This window comes from Oculina patagonica, chromosome 9 (genome assembly GCF_052425735.1).
Source record: "Oculina patagonica isolate OP01 chromosome 9, crgOcupat, whole genome shotgun sequence".
Taxonomy (NCBI): Eukaryota; Metazoa; Cnidaria; class Anthozoa; order Scleractinia; family Oculinidae; genus Oculina; species Oculina patagonica.
Genome location: NC_135766.1, coordinates 29583496 through 29598626, shown reverse-complemented (window position 1 = coordinate 29598626; position 15131 = coordinate 29583496). Strand labels below are relative to the sequence as shown.

The 15131-nt window shown below is 36.3% G+C and overlaps 1 protein-coding gene across 1 annotated transcript; it reads left to right on the top strand.

The window, feature by feature from the left end:
• The first annotated feature begins 3474 nt into the window (after nt 1-3474).
• Nucleotides 3475-14586, top strand: LOC144666683 (uncharacterized). Its single transcript, XM_078528070.1, has 7 exons — nt 3475-3510; nt 4703-4784; nt 4856-4918; nt 5183-5337; nt 6105-6206; nt 12153-12327; nt 13536-14586. Exons 1-7 carry the CDS (start codon nt 3475-3477, stop codon nt 13838-13840), a joined length of 918 nt encoding a protein of 305 aa, XP_078384196.1. The 3' UTR covers nt 13841-14586.
• The last annotated feature ends 545 nt before the right edge of the window (nt 14587-15131 follow it).

Sequence of the window (15131 nt, the reverse complement as noted above, 5' to 3'; positions counted from 1 at the left end):
GTATCGTTGAGTCTAACAATAGCAATAAATGGGTGTTCGAAGTGACGTCGCAGCGAATATTAAAGCTCAAATACTGTAGTATTTTCTCGATCGAATGCAAGGACGCAAATAAACGCTTGCAACGCAATGGTCAGTTTCAAAAACGCCCTTGAAATTTATTTTGGGTACCAGCGTTTATTTGAACACGACCTATTCCATCCCGCAATTGAATGCGAAATCAGAAAACGGAGTTTATTTGCTACTTGCGTTTTCATTTATAGGGAAATCCGAAAAGGGATTTGCAAAACTGTCCTCGTGAGCAACGGAGCTTAAGCGTGTACTAATAAGCACGTGTAATTGGCAGATATCAGACAACAGTTATTTAAATTCTTTTAAGGATTTTTCTCTCGAATGATCCACACCAAAAACAAAAATGTAGGGTCTGAATGGGATTTAGTGTTCAGTGTTATTAGAGCAGTATTCAATTGAGTGTCGTAAAACCAAAACCAAAACCAAAGTAATTACTTAAGCCAATCACAAAAAACACAGACAATTCAGTGAACCAATCAAAACTCAAAGCAAATACATGTAGCCGGCACGAAGCGCGGGAAAACGTGCGCGCGCGAGTCACGATTGGTTTTGGTTTTACTTCTGATTGGCTGAGAAAGTGGAGCGAGATTTTTAAACCAATCACTAAGCGTAGCAATGCAAAACCAAAGCAAACGCAATTAACTTGCGACACTCAAGTGAAAACCGCTCTAGCCCATTAATTTTTTGTTTTTGTTACATTTTTCCTTCCCAATTTCCCCCGCGCGCTTTCGTTTCGATTTTGTCTAGGCTCCGTGCGCTTACTTTTCGCCTCTCCCCATTTCCCAGCACGTACGAAACACGAAATTAAGAAATCGTCCACATTTCATGGTCTACACTCTTATAGACCATAGAAATGACGTCAGAAAATGTTCAAAACTTAAGTGGACCAACGAGCCGTTAGGCGAGTGGTTTCACTGCAAACCAGCTGCTATATATAAAACAGACACATTAAGGAACTCTAAAAGTAACAATGAGTGTCTATTAAACATTACATTATCATTATCATTATAAAAGGAAATCACGCTTACATGTCACACGCAATTTATGGGAATCGCACAATTTTCTAGGACAGTACGGACGCAGACTAAGAGTGAGAACGTGATTTGTTCTTTACTTAGCAATTCAATATGTATATATCTATACATACTGACTGTTAAGGTAAACCAATGTTTGTACCAAGCCCGGTACTGAACTACAAAAAACCACGTAATGAAGTATGAGAACATAATAGAGCGACTACAATACACACTGATTCCGGCATGCTACAATACTCGATCGACTTTAAGGTGGCTCGACCCAGTTTTTTTCTAGCGATACCTAACAACTTTGAAACTCTGATACTTAAAGGGATTGATGTCAATAACAAAACTACTACATCACATGCATTACACATAGACTGAACTTCAATATGATATAATTTTTTTGGCGATCAGAATAAATATCACGTGGCAATGACGTCACACAGGGTTTTGCTCTGAATCGAATTTTAAGCGGTAACTGCATTTTCTCTCGAGATCCTCCACGCTACGTATACCTTGGATGTTTGCCTTCATCTCAGTGGAGTTTCATCGAAATCTACAAGAGGAATTTTGAAATATCTTGGAATTTCTTTTTAGATGGTATAATTTATGCGTAAAATAAAGTCAAGACTTCATATAAAGAAATTTGCTTCTTTTTTATGTTTAATGAGAGGATTTAGCCCCCATTCCTTTTTAGAAATGTCCCATATACTACATCCAAACCTTTAGAAGAAAGTAGACTTGCGCGATTTCGAAAAATATGAAATATAGGAATCATAGTGAAGCTCAATGTTTACCTCTATTTACAAATTTTCCGCCTACTTTCGCAAAAAAGCGATTATTTCAAAAACCCGTCGATGAATTTTTTCCAAATTTTTTCAGGGTGACAAATAATCAGTACACCACACAATCCCTAAATTTCATGCTCATTGAAAATATCTAAGGTTGTCTAAACTAAAAGCAAAATTGAGTTCACATTGAAGCGATGTCGAAGTTTTGAATAATTTTGTGCTCTGGGATTTCCTATTGTTTCGATTTAAACACAACATCGAATTCCTGTGCATCACGCGTGTAATGACCACGCTTGGCTACCCTCCGAAAGCTTTCCGAAATAGTTCGGAATATGGTAATATTCTCATCGAGTTCAAGTAAACAATAATGGATGAATGAATACATTTCCAACTGAAGAAAGCAGTCACACAACACCAAACTCAAAGCCGGTTATTTTTTTATGCCTCCTCAGTCATTTAAAAAAGTAAAACGGACAGAAAATAGACTTCACGTATTATAAGCAAGCTGCATCTGGCGTCCAGTATTTATTAATTCATTAATTTAAAAGAAACATACCTCGTTTACACTTTCTTCTTTTTGATGTTTAATTCTCTTTATCGTCGCACTCAGTACTGCGGCCTATTTGTGTTTTGCAATTCTTGTTTTTGGCATTTTTAACTTTTATTTCAGCCAAGACGTCGACCCAACAAGAAAAGCTAATGCGTGACAATTTCTTTTCCATTGTTCCATATTTCGGAAAGATTTCGGAAAGCTTTCGGAAGGTAGCCAAGCGTAGTCATTTCACGCGTGGTGCACTGGAATTCGATGTTGTGCTTAACTCGAAACAAAAGGAAATCCCAGAGCACAAAATTATCTCAAACTTCGACATCGCTTCAATGTTTACTCAATTTTGCGTTTAGTTTAGAAAACCTTAGAAATTTTCAATGAGCATGAAATTTAGGGATTGTGTGGTGTATTGATTATTTCTTATCCTGAAAAATTTTGGAAAAAATTCATCGACGGGTTTTTGAAATAATCGCTTTTTTGCAAGAGTAGCCGTAAAAATGGTAAATAGAGCTAAACATTGAGCTCTACTCCGATTAAGATATTTTCATATTTTTCGAAATCGCGCAAGTCTACTTTCTTCTAAATGTTTGGATGTAGTATATGGGACATTTCTAAAAGGAATGGGGGCTAAATCCTCTCATTAAACATAAAAAAGAAGCAAATTTCTTTATATGAAATCTTGACTTTATTTTACGCATAAATTAAACAATCTAAAAAGAAATTCCAAGATATTTCAAAATTCCTCTTGTAGATTTCGATGAAACTCCACTGAGATGAAGGCAAACATCCAAGGTATACGTAGCGTGGAGGATCTCGAGAGAAAATGCAGTTACCGCTTAAAATTCGATTCAGAGCAACACCCTGTGTGACGTCATTGCCACGTGATATTCATTCTGATCGCCAAAAAAATTATATCATATTGAAGTTTAGTCTATGTGTAATGCATGTGGTGTAGTAGTTTTGTCATTGACGTCAATCCCTTTAAGTATGAATGTTTCAAAGTTGATAGGTATCGCTAGAAAAAAACTGGGTCGAGCCACCTTAAAGAATGTCGGCATACACTGAAATCGCTCAGCGTAACAACGTAACAATATTCAGGCTTAAACTACGAAAAATCTCTATTGGAAGAAAAAGCGAAACAATACAGCTCCCAGTTGCGCGCTGTTATTTTGTATCTCTGGCGTTGGTTTTTTGCTTCTTCGCTCGTCAAAACTAAGGGAAATTAAGAGGGACTGCTAGATTAAGTTAATGTTGACTTTCTCTAGCCTGCGATTTTCGTATAACGCACCGAAAAGGATTCAGTTGACTCTTTTCCCTGGTTGTAGCCGGTGAAAAGTTATTTTCCTCCGCCAGCAAAAACATGGAGCAAATTTAATGTTCAATTTTATCACACGACTGAGAGGGCCAATAACTACACTGTTCTCTTTAATTGCTATGGTTCGGCGTGCCAGCTCCAATCTCCAACCTCCAACGAGAAAAACATTTGAATTCTCTAGCTACTTGCTCGCGCTTGTATACATTTTAGGGATGGGGAGGCGAGGGTATTTAGAACTGCTGAAATTTCGTACGGGAAATTGAAATTTAAGCGCAATTTCAATATTACACCGCGCGCGAGATCGGCATTAGTGAGTATCCATTGATAACGAGCTGCCTGCAGGTTTATGATCAGTTTTCAGTCGTCGTCCGCTAACAGTAATAAATCCATCTGCTTGCCGAGTATTTGGTGCATTGTCTGTTGTGCTCAACTGTACTAGTCCGTTGCAGGTTTCAGATCGGTCAGAGCGACAGAAAATAAAAATTGATTACTGACACCATTGGTGTTATATTTTAGCAATAAGTTCCCGACCACTGAACTTCTGGTACAGCCTATCAAGATATTACTAAAAGTAGTAGTTATTGGAAACGCCTGATTTCTAGTCAAAAACCTTGATTTACAGGTATGTAAAACATGTATTTAATTTTTATCAATAGTCAGTATCAAGACTTTTAATCAATTTGTCATTGAATGATACAGCTTCAAGAGTTTCAGAGAATTTTGTCACGTCAGACTTTTATCAAAACTTTATGCGGAAGTTCTTTCCAGGGTTTTCAGGGTACGTGCTTCAGCGATCCAGGATGAAATCGAATTCGCAGAGTTTTAATTTGAAAATAACTTAGAACATCCTTTTCAGCGAAGAGTAAACACTGTACTTCCTTCAGCAATCCAGGACTGACGAGATCTGACGAGGAATTGCAAAAAGCTATAAATTGCAAATAGCATTTCTTCAAATCTCAAGTTTTCGTCCAGAAGCAACAATTCAGATCAGTTGGTGTCTCAAGAGCAACAACACAACGCCGGCATAGAGTTTTACCATGAAGGTAAATAACTGATACAATTTATTCAGTCTCGTACTTTTTTTATTTAATTTTATTTTTGAATTTCGTTTTAGATCCTGACAGTTGCAGTCATCAGCCTGGCCTTTACATGCCTGATGCCATTTTCACTAGGACAGGTTAGTTTTTTATTTTTATTTTTTTTGGCGACAACAACCGATTTAGAGATTTTTGTGGTTTTCATAGTAGTAAGCTTTTACGTTGAAAACGACGGTTTTGAAAGATAGAACTAAAAAGGTACTCGGTTTTAAATTGAAACTGAAACATAAAGAAAAAAAAACATTTCACATGAAAATATAACTCAGTCACGATAGGCAAATGTTAGAAACTTTAAACTCGAGCTGTGGATTTGTAATATTTTAATTTATTTCACTATTTGAAAGTTTTTGAGGTTGATCGTTACAAAGTGTCTAGTGTAGAGAAGGGAACACCACTCACCGAAGAAATCGAAGTCGATGTAAAACAGGACGTTGAAGTCTTTCGAGTTCCTGCTCACAACGATGTTGATGCTGCTGATTTTTATCATGATTTTAAGATGGTAAGTTCAGCAATAACCCTTCTAGGCAGGCTATTTTTTGCAGTATCAAAACAGTCACGCCAGAGGCAACCACCTAGTCGGGCTAAGTCTTAAAGGAGGGCAATTTTCTATGTTAGAAAACTATTATTTCAAGGTTTCCTTCACTTTGAAAGTAATCAGAAAAATGACTTAAAATATCGTGAGACTGGTCCTTTAAATTTGACCAACAATGTAAGTGCCGACAAAATGTATGGTTTCTGAACTGTAACAATATTTTTCGATCAAAATTACTTATATCTGTCAATCGGATACCGGTAATATCATTTTTAGGCAAAAATGTTTTTTGAGACGGTTTCCGCTGGAATCGCTCTACTTTAACAACACCTGATGACAAATATTATTTTAATTAAGCGACCATGGACGCTTAAAACCCGAAAAAAATGTGTTCGATGAATTCCTTAGAACTTGGCCTTTTCAATTGTCTCGAGGACAGATGACCTTAATTGCGAGTAAAAATTCTAATTTGTTTTTTATATATTTTATTTCATGAGACCAGTTAAATATTTCTATGGCCATGGCGCGACACGTTTTACTGTCGCTGTCATAACCCGTGTCTATATGTTTTAGTTTTTCCAGGCGGGAACCCAGCCAGTAGAGTTATCGTCCTGTCATGTAAACAAGCCCTATAAAAATATGTATAAATAGTGATACGAAGTGGTTTTTAAACTTTTATTGATCTCTCTCTTTGCGATAGCCTCCTCTTGACATTTGCTTCCTGTTTTTTGTAGCGCGTGACTGTTACCAAGGTTCTGTCACGAAAGGTCTGCTACATTGCCAACATGGACCCATCCGTGTCATCTCCAGCGAAACTGAAGGAGGATATCGCACGGGTAAATATTAAGCAATCATTGGATGAGGCTAAGTATGATATGAAGAATTATGCAGATCGAGGAGGGTCTTATCCGCCGAAGCCTTCGGCTTCGGCGGATAAGACCCTCCTCGATCTACATAATTCTTCATATCATACAAAAGCCAAATTCAATAATTGTTTTATTATTCATTCAAAATATTTCCAAGAGGTCTAAAAACACAAAATGAATTAAAATGGCTACTAACTTTGGCGTAAAATTTTTGCTATTTAACAGTGGCCAATTCCTCTGGTGTCGCTGGTTTTTTGATGTTTCTCTCCTGAAAATAAGCTTTAAAAATCAAGTGACTTCCCTTCGAAGCTTTTTTGATGTTTTTGCTATCTTTATCATGTAATATTTTGGCAATTTTTTCGTCGCAATGTTGAAATTTAGCGACCATTTTCGCCTTCGACTGAGCTCTGTACAAAGCCGTTGTTGCGTGACGTCAATCGTCCAATAATTTTTCTATTATTGGACGATTGACGTCAATCATCCAATAATTATAACGTCATTCATCCAATAATAGAAGCGTCTTCCAAATTTGGTCGGTGCTAGCCGGTTAGTTGGAATTAGCCTGGGATTGAAAGCCAATCAGAAACGAAGAAATATTTGGAATGAATAATAAACCGATTTATTGCTAGGGTGTCATTATAACTTTAAATTTGGTTAAAAAAGGAACAAGAGAAAACAAACTTAAAACTTGTCAGACTGTTAAAAATTTTGTTTCATAACAAATGAGATAATTAGATCATGTTAGGAAATTAAGTGTATAATTGTGTGTCGTAGCTTTGTCTTACTTCTTTTGTTACTATCTTTAGAGGTTTATAATGTGCTAATTGCGTATTGTACTGCTACTAGAGTGGGGAGCATGCATGGCATATGTGCAATCGCTTTTCAAGAAATTTTCTGCTCCGCTTGCGTCATTAACCTTGTTGTCGCTTCGTATTTTTATGAAACGTAATCTAAACTTTAAAATGCTATCCTTAAATGTTCGAGGGATTCGCTCTACAGACAAAAGAAAAGCATTGTTTAATTGGCTAGGAAAAGAGAAATATGATGTTATCTTTCTACAAGAAACTTATAGTACCCCGGGAGTTGTTAATATTTGGAAGTCACAATGGAGGGGCGATATTTTCTTCAGTCATGGTACGGAACACAGCAAAGGAGTTATGATTCTTTTCAAAGAGAATTTTGACTATGAAATTAAGGTTCATCGAGAAGATGAACAAGGGCGATTTATTATTTTAAAGAGCCTTATTCAGAGCCAACCGTTTGTTTTTGTTAATATTTATGCACCAAATAAGATCAAAAAGCAGTGCGATTTTTTCGAAGAGATTCAAAAACAGCTTGATCAAATAGAACTCGAAGAAAGTTGCGAAGTGATAATTGGAGGCGATTTCAACGTTATTCTTGATGCTAATTTGGATGGCTCCGGAGGTAAGCCTCAAGTAAAAGAATCTTGTAAAAATATCGAAAATTTTTGTTCATCGTATGATTTGATTGACATATGGAGAATCAGAAATCCAGATATCAAGCGTTTTACATGGAGACAAAAGAACCCAGTAGTACAGCGTCGTTTGGATTTTTGGTTAATCACCAGCAGTCTCCAGGAAGAGGTAGAGAATGTGGATATTATTCCTGCGATAAGATCCGACCATTTGGCTATTTCAATTCACATAAATGGAATTGAGGAAACAGAAAGGGGACCGTCTTTTTGGAAGTTTAATTCCAGTCTTTTGGAAGATGAAGATTACATTAAAGTAATTACCGATAAATATGGTAGTTGGCTGGAAGAAGGAAAAGACATTCAAGATCCTAGAGTCCTTTGGGACTTCGTTAAGTACAAAATTCGTTATGAAACTATCACCTATAGTAAACAAAAGGCTAAACGTCGAAGGGACAAACTATCAGCGTTAGAGGAAAAAATCAAAGAATGTACAGCAAACTGTGATGAACATCCCATTCCAGAAAATATTAACAATCTGGAAATTCTACAAACTGAATATAATCGACACTATGAATACATCGCTCAAGGGGCAATAATTCGATCAAGAGTAAATTGGTACGAACACGGAGAGAAAAGCAATAAATATTTTTTGAATTTAGAAAATTATAAAAAGAAAAAAAGCTGTATTAGAAAGTTGGTGGTAGCAAGTGAGGAATGTACGACTGATCCGAAAGAAATAATGACAGAAATTCATACTTTTTATGCAAATCTCTACGATACAGATTCTTGTGACCGTGACGATCTATCGACTGACGAGTTCCTTAGGAATATAAATACTAAAGTGTTGAGTGATGAGCAGCGGGAACTCTTGGATAAAAAAATTACAACCAACGAATATTTTGAAGCATTGAAATCCTTTCAGAACAACAAAACGCCAGGAAATGATGGTTTGACTGTAGAGTTTTACATCGGCTTCTGGCATCTGATATGGAAGTGCCTTACCGACGCTTTAAATTTTGCTCACGAGCACGGACAACTATCCAGTTCGCAGAAACAGGCTATGATTACTTTATTAGAAAAGAAAGACAAAGACAGACGATTCGTCAAAAACTGGAGACCAATATCTTTGATAAATGTCGATGTTAAAATTGCGTCTAAAGCAATTGCAAAAAGATTAGAATCAATTCTACCGAATCTTATCCACCCTAACCAAAATGGCTTCATCAAAGGAAGATCAATAGTAGATGGAGTTCGAACGATTGAAGATGTACTTGAATTTGCCCAATTTACAGATTGTTCGGGTATTCTCATGGCAATTGACTTTGAAAAAGCATTCGACTCTTTAAACCATACTTTCCTTTTTAAAGTCCTGGAAAAATTCAACTTTGGACCATACTTTTTACAGTGGATCAAGATGTTTTATGCTAATGTGTCCAGTTGTGTTTTAAACAATGGTTTCATTACTGATCTTTTCCCAGTCCGTTGTGGGGTTAGACAGGGTGATCCCTTGTCACCTCTATTATTCATCTTAGCCCTTGAAACACTCGCTTGCCGAATTCGAGAAGACAATGAAATTAAAGGCAGTTTAGTTAAGGAAAATGAAATCAAATTAACACTTTTTGCTGATGATATGACTAGTTTTCTGAGAGATATAGCGTCCTATCACCGTTTATTGGCAACTCTGCAGCTGTTTTCTAGATTCTCAAATCTAAAGGTCAACAACGAAAAAACAGAAATTTTTGCCATTGGCAGACATCGTCCTGATCAAACTAATTATCGCCATGAAGTTCGAACGTCAATTAAAATTTTGGGAATTGTCTTTGACTATAATACGCCATTAAGAATGAAAGCGAACTTTGATTCAGTTCTCAAATCTACCAATGATCTTTTGAACATGTGGAAATGGAGAGGGCTGACATTATTGGGAAAAATACAGATCGTTAAATCCTTTATTATTCCAAAAGTTTTAAGTAAAGCGTCCTTGATTACAGTTACAGAAGATTTTATTAAAGAGATAAACAGTCTGATTTACCGTTTTATTTGGAAAGGCAATGATAAAATTAAACGTGCTGCTCTTATCAATGATATCGAAAATGGTGGACTCAAGATGTTGGATATGCAGTCGATGATCTTTGCACAGAGAGTGATGATACTAAAGAGATTTGCGGATAAGGATAATGACAGCTCCTGGAAGATAACACTAAATTACTTTCTCTCTAAGGTAGGCGGATAAGTTATTCTTAAGTGCAATTTTGATACTAAAAAGTTACCTGTCTGCCTTCCAGCTTTTTATAAAGAGTGCCTGGACGCTTGGTCCATGTTAAATCAATCGCCGATATTATCGTACGAGGACGTTGTTCAACAGGTTATTTGGAATAATAAAAATATTACGGTTCAAAAGCTCTCGCTTTTCGAAAAGCGTTTGTTTTCCAAAGGAATTGTCTCGATCGGTGACCTTCTTTCCGACACTGGAATCTTCCTCAAGGGGGTTAAGGTGTTAAATGCAAATCTATCTCAAATAGAACATTTTAAATTAATTAGCATCGTCGACGCAATCCCTTTTGAATGGAGACAGATCATTAGACAAAGTACACAGCACCTCCCTTCACATATTGATGACACAATTTATTTAAGGATGGATAATTCGGAGGTAGCTTTATCCAAACTTTCGTCCAAATGGCTTTACAATGCGTTTAAGAGTAAAAAACAAGTGCCTCCAACGGCTCAAAAAAAGTTTAAGGAAAAATTTCCACAATTTCCGTTTGACTGGAAGAAAATATACTCCTTGCCGTTTACCGTCACGATTGAAATTTCAGAATTCCAATATAAAGTATTGAATAATATAGTATTTACAAATGAAAAACTGTTTAGATTGAAAATGAAGGACTCGCCTTTATGTACCTTTTGTAAACGAGAGATTGAATCCTTCGAACATTTATTTTTCTATTGCGAAGTGACAAAGACTTTCTGGGAAGCTTTCTCTTCCTGGCTTGGTGAATGTAAGATTAAGTCTCAATCATTTACAATAACAGACATTTTTTTGGAGTGTTCAGTACGGAGGAAGACTTTATTATTTTAAACCATCTGATACTTATAGCTAAATTTTATTACAGTCACATATGGCAAACATACGATCAGATACACTGGGCCTAAGATATGGAACATAATGCCAAAGGACATTAGGAGTTTACCAACACTGTCATCTTTTAAGAAAAACATTCGTAAGCTAGACTTAGATATTTTAATGAATGATAATTGCTGCGCTAATTGTATTCTATGTAGTTCTTAATGTAAGTTCTTAGCTTGTATTTTATCTGTATATATTGAAAATATTTTATCTTGTATTTTAACTTGTATATATTGTAAATAGTTTAACCAATTTTAACCGATTTTAGCATTTATTAGGATATTTCGATTGTGTTATTTTTCTTTTACTTTAAAGTGTCCCCATTTAGTGGTTTTATTACTGCTATTTCAGTTTTGACACTCAAATAAAGGTTTTATTATTATTATTATTATTATTATTATTATTATTATTATTATTATTATTATTATTATTATATCTATAAGTGTAAATTGAATTCTGTGAATCCATCCTTACGAGTTTATAGAGCCAAGACCCGGGAGGTCTGCCAAGTAGAAAAAAAGATAGCCGCAAGGCGGAACAAGTTAACAAAACATTTTCAGAAATGGGAAAAACTTTTGCCATATATTGATTTATAATATATAGTCCACCAGCATACGTACCCCTCTGTCTCGCGTAGTTTAAATTAATTAACTAATTAATACTTTTTATACTACTTTCTCATGTTTTTTTTACTCGTCTTGTAAGCTAGGTATTGTAACTGGAGTGTATTGTAAGTAAGTTAGTGTAAGTAATGTATTGTAAGTAATGTAAAGTGTTGTAAAATGCTGAAAAAAATAAACAAATTACAAAAAAAAAAATGTTAGGAAATTAAGTTAAAACAGCGTACGTCACGCACATGATTTTACCAATGAACAACTACACTGTATATAAGTCACATTTTTTAGGACAGATGAGCTCTCCCATAAGTCTGAATTGCTATGTTATTCTTGCATTTTTTATATTTTTTTATACTATTAAATGTATTTTTGTAACAGGACCCCCTTTGATAACAGTGCTTAGTACACTGACGGGGTTATCCTGTATAAATATTACATCATCATCATCATCATCATCATCATCATCATCATCATCATCATCATCATTATAATCATCCTTCCCCATCCTCCTCCTCCTCGTCCTTTACATCATCAACAATATTATCTGTTCATTACTGTTTAATTAATGTTGTTATGCAAATATATGCTTAGTATATGCTCAGTCTTTTGGCCAACTAATTGCATAGTATCATACCCCTAGCTCACACTGTTGCTTTTCATATGCTTGCTTGCAGCTACAGTATATAAAACATACCAGCGACAATGCTATTAAAGTGATCTTGTTTTGAATTTCGCAGGCAGCTTCCCAGTCGGATGAACTTCCTGTCACAACACAGGAGCATCTGGTGGTGGTGACTGGTCCTGCCAACAGACTTTCACTTACAAAGGAGATTTTGGACTTCTGTGGAGCCTTACCGATTTACAAAACGGAAGTTTTTCCAAACCCAGTTAAGGAACAAAACGGAACTTTTAGTAAGTTCTGGTAAACTACTATAGTTGAGGTGTTATTTTTTTGGAGTATCTTTTATATATTCAGGCCAGCCCTCTTTTCTGGTTACCGTGGCATGAAGCACCTCTGAGTATTTCTACTCCCCTTGAATAGGATGCTAGTCCATCGTAAGGTTACCCCCGCCCCAACCCAGCATTCGATATTATAAATACTAGTTACGCGACGCTTTCGAGTGGTATACTATGGAATATCCCACGAGTCACTTGTATTTTCTCGGTATACACACGAGCCTTTAGGCGAGTGTGTATACCAAGAAAATACAAGTGACAAGTGGGATATTCCATAGTATACCACGAGAAAGTATTTTGTAACTATTTTATACCATGCCATAGAAAATACGCTTACTAAATTTCGTCGAGAATACAATCGCAGCGCACGATGGGAAGGTTGGGTTAAATACCGTCGAATATACAACGGCTTTCCTGTATTCTGATTGACTGTATTGTCTATGGCATGGTATAAACGATAATATATACACCTCGGTGGGTGAAGAAAGGTACTGTGAAGTTGAATTGTTGTGCCTCAGAACGCAACACCTAGGCTCCGGCCTGCTCGAACTCAGACCGCTTGATTCGGGGTCCAGCAACCCTAACCAATAGGTGCTGTTATGAAACACATAACAATGATTGGACGAGGTTGAGGAAAATATCGTGATTTGTCGGCGATTGAAAAATCAGTACAATATTTTGAAGAAAACGAGTTCAGTTTTATCATTCGATCACTGAATTTGTCTTGTACAAGTACCTTGGGAACTGCATGGGAACTGCACGCTTTTTCTTCCAGTTCTCTATCTATATTGCCCAAATACGTTAAGCGAAATTTCCATTGCCTTCTTTGTATTTTCGCTGTTTTTTCGGGCCCAGTAGACAAATGGAACCGCTTTTCCACAACTCTGGAAAACGAGCCACCATTTCTCTCGAAAGTGGACACAACCACGCATGAGCAGAATATTATTTGCAGCAAATCACTGCTAGACGCTAATGCGCATGAGCAGACCATTATTTGTAGGCAGTTATTTTCAGATCACGTGGTGGGATCTTCGCCAATGAAAAGGAAGGAAGAAATGCATCGAATGATAAAAGAAATTATCTATACCATATCAGAGACAAGGATTATCTGGCATCTATAATGATCTTTAGGATAATCTGTGTTTCTGTTATTTGCTTTGCAGTTGTGAGAGCAACGACACGTCAGAGACGGCAGACCAGTTTCACATTGAATCAATTCACATCTTGCCTAGTCAGTCAAGGGAGACACCCCTTAAAATATATATTGGATGGAAAATGTCTAAAATCCTACAGCTGGGATCTCGAATGTAAAGTAAAGAGTCTATATCGTAACTTCTACTTCTATGTAAAATGCGTCGATATATATCGACATTTGCCAATACCTGGAGAATATGTGTGCACAACACAGCATCGCACCGCTAAGCATCCCAAATGCTGTGACTACAGATGCCCGATCCCGGTTACATAAAGAAATATAAGTGCTTTAAGAATACATCTTCACATGAAAAAACCTATTCATTTGATTACTGCACCTTTCAAACGCGCTAACTCTGAAGTTCATTATTTATGTAAGGATTGTATGTAGTGCTTTAAAAAAGCTGATTTTTAATATGTGGAAATAAAGATTACCTTTACCTTTACCAAACCAAAGATTGCGTTTTACGCTGCCGTCTATCGACGACGACGACCAGCTCACACTCAAAAAAAGAAACAAACAAAATAGATTGTATTTTACTAATTTCAACTCACAGACGTTACCTTTCAAAATACTTCGTTTCCTGGGACGTCCGCTAAGATACTGTTGACGGCAGTGTTAAACGCGACCGTCAGGTGAGCCGACAACTTTAGAGATCACGTACTATTGCAAGGCGCAGCAAGAACTTAAGAAAATTCTTATACAACTTTTTAAGCGCTTTTCCGTAATTTTTATTTAGCGTCTTTACTTGGTAATTTTTTATTGTACAATGCAAGTAGTTTTTTCATTGGTTCCTTGTGTGACATTACCATGTTCAGCTCTATGGTTACAGTAGTTACTTACCGAATGCATCCCGTTCGACTTAAATTGTTTGATGGTCATAGCATTAATTACATGTTATATAGAGAACAAAATCTTAAGGGAAACATTAAAAAGGTCGTGTAAAACTGAATCCAAACGTGTTAAAAATGCTCTAAAAGTTATAATAATAATAGCAGAGAACGCATGGAACAATTATTTGCAACGCTTTGATTAGGTAGTAAATCTAGTAAAATTATTATTTGTCAAACATAATTTTATTGAACGTTTTGACGTAGAAGTTATAAAGTAGTATGTAACTTGATTGACTTTCTATTTTTACAATAAAGTATGCTTTGCTGATTTTTCGTTCTGCATAACATATATTAATGAAGACAAAAGCACCGCAAACGGACATTTTTCTATGGACGCCCCAGTGTCGATACAAAACGATACATTTACTAGGCCATATCTGACACGACTTAGAGAAAATAGCAGGTAGCTTTTCCAAGGACTGGGACATAAATAAAATGAATGATATAGGTACTTATAAAGCGCATTTACAAAGCTCAATGCGCTTCACAATTAGAAGTATGTGATGAGACCGGACATATCAGACGCCTTGGGCAGTCGCTACCCGTCCATGTGTACGATCTCACCCCACCACCCAACCCATAGATGTGAATAGAACAGACCACAACACCGGAATTTTCGTGCCCTACTCTTTACGATTGGTGTGTAGGTTATTTAACGTCCCCTGCTGAAC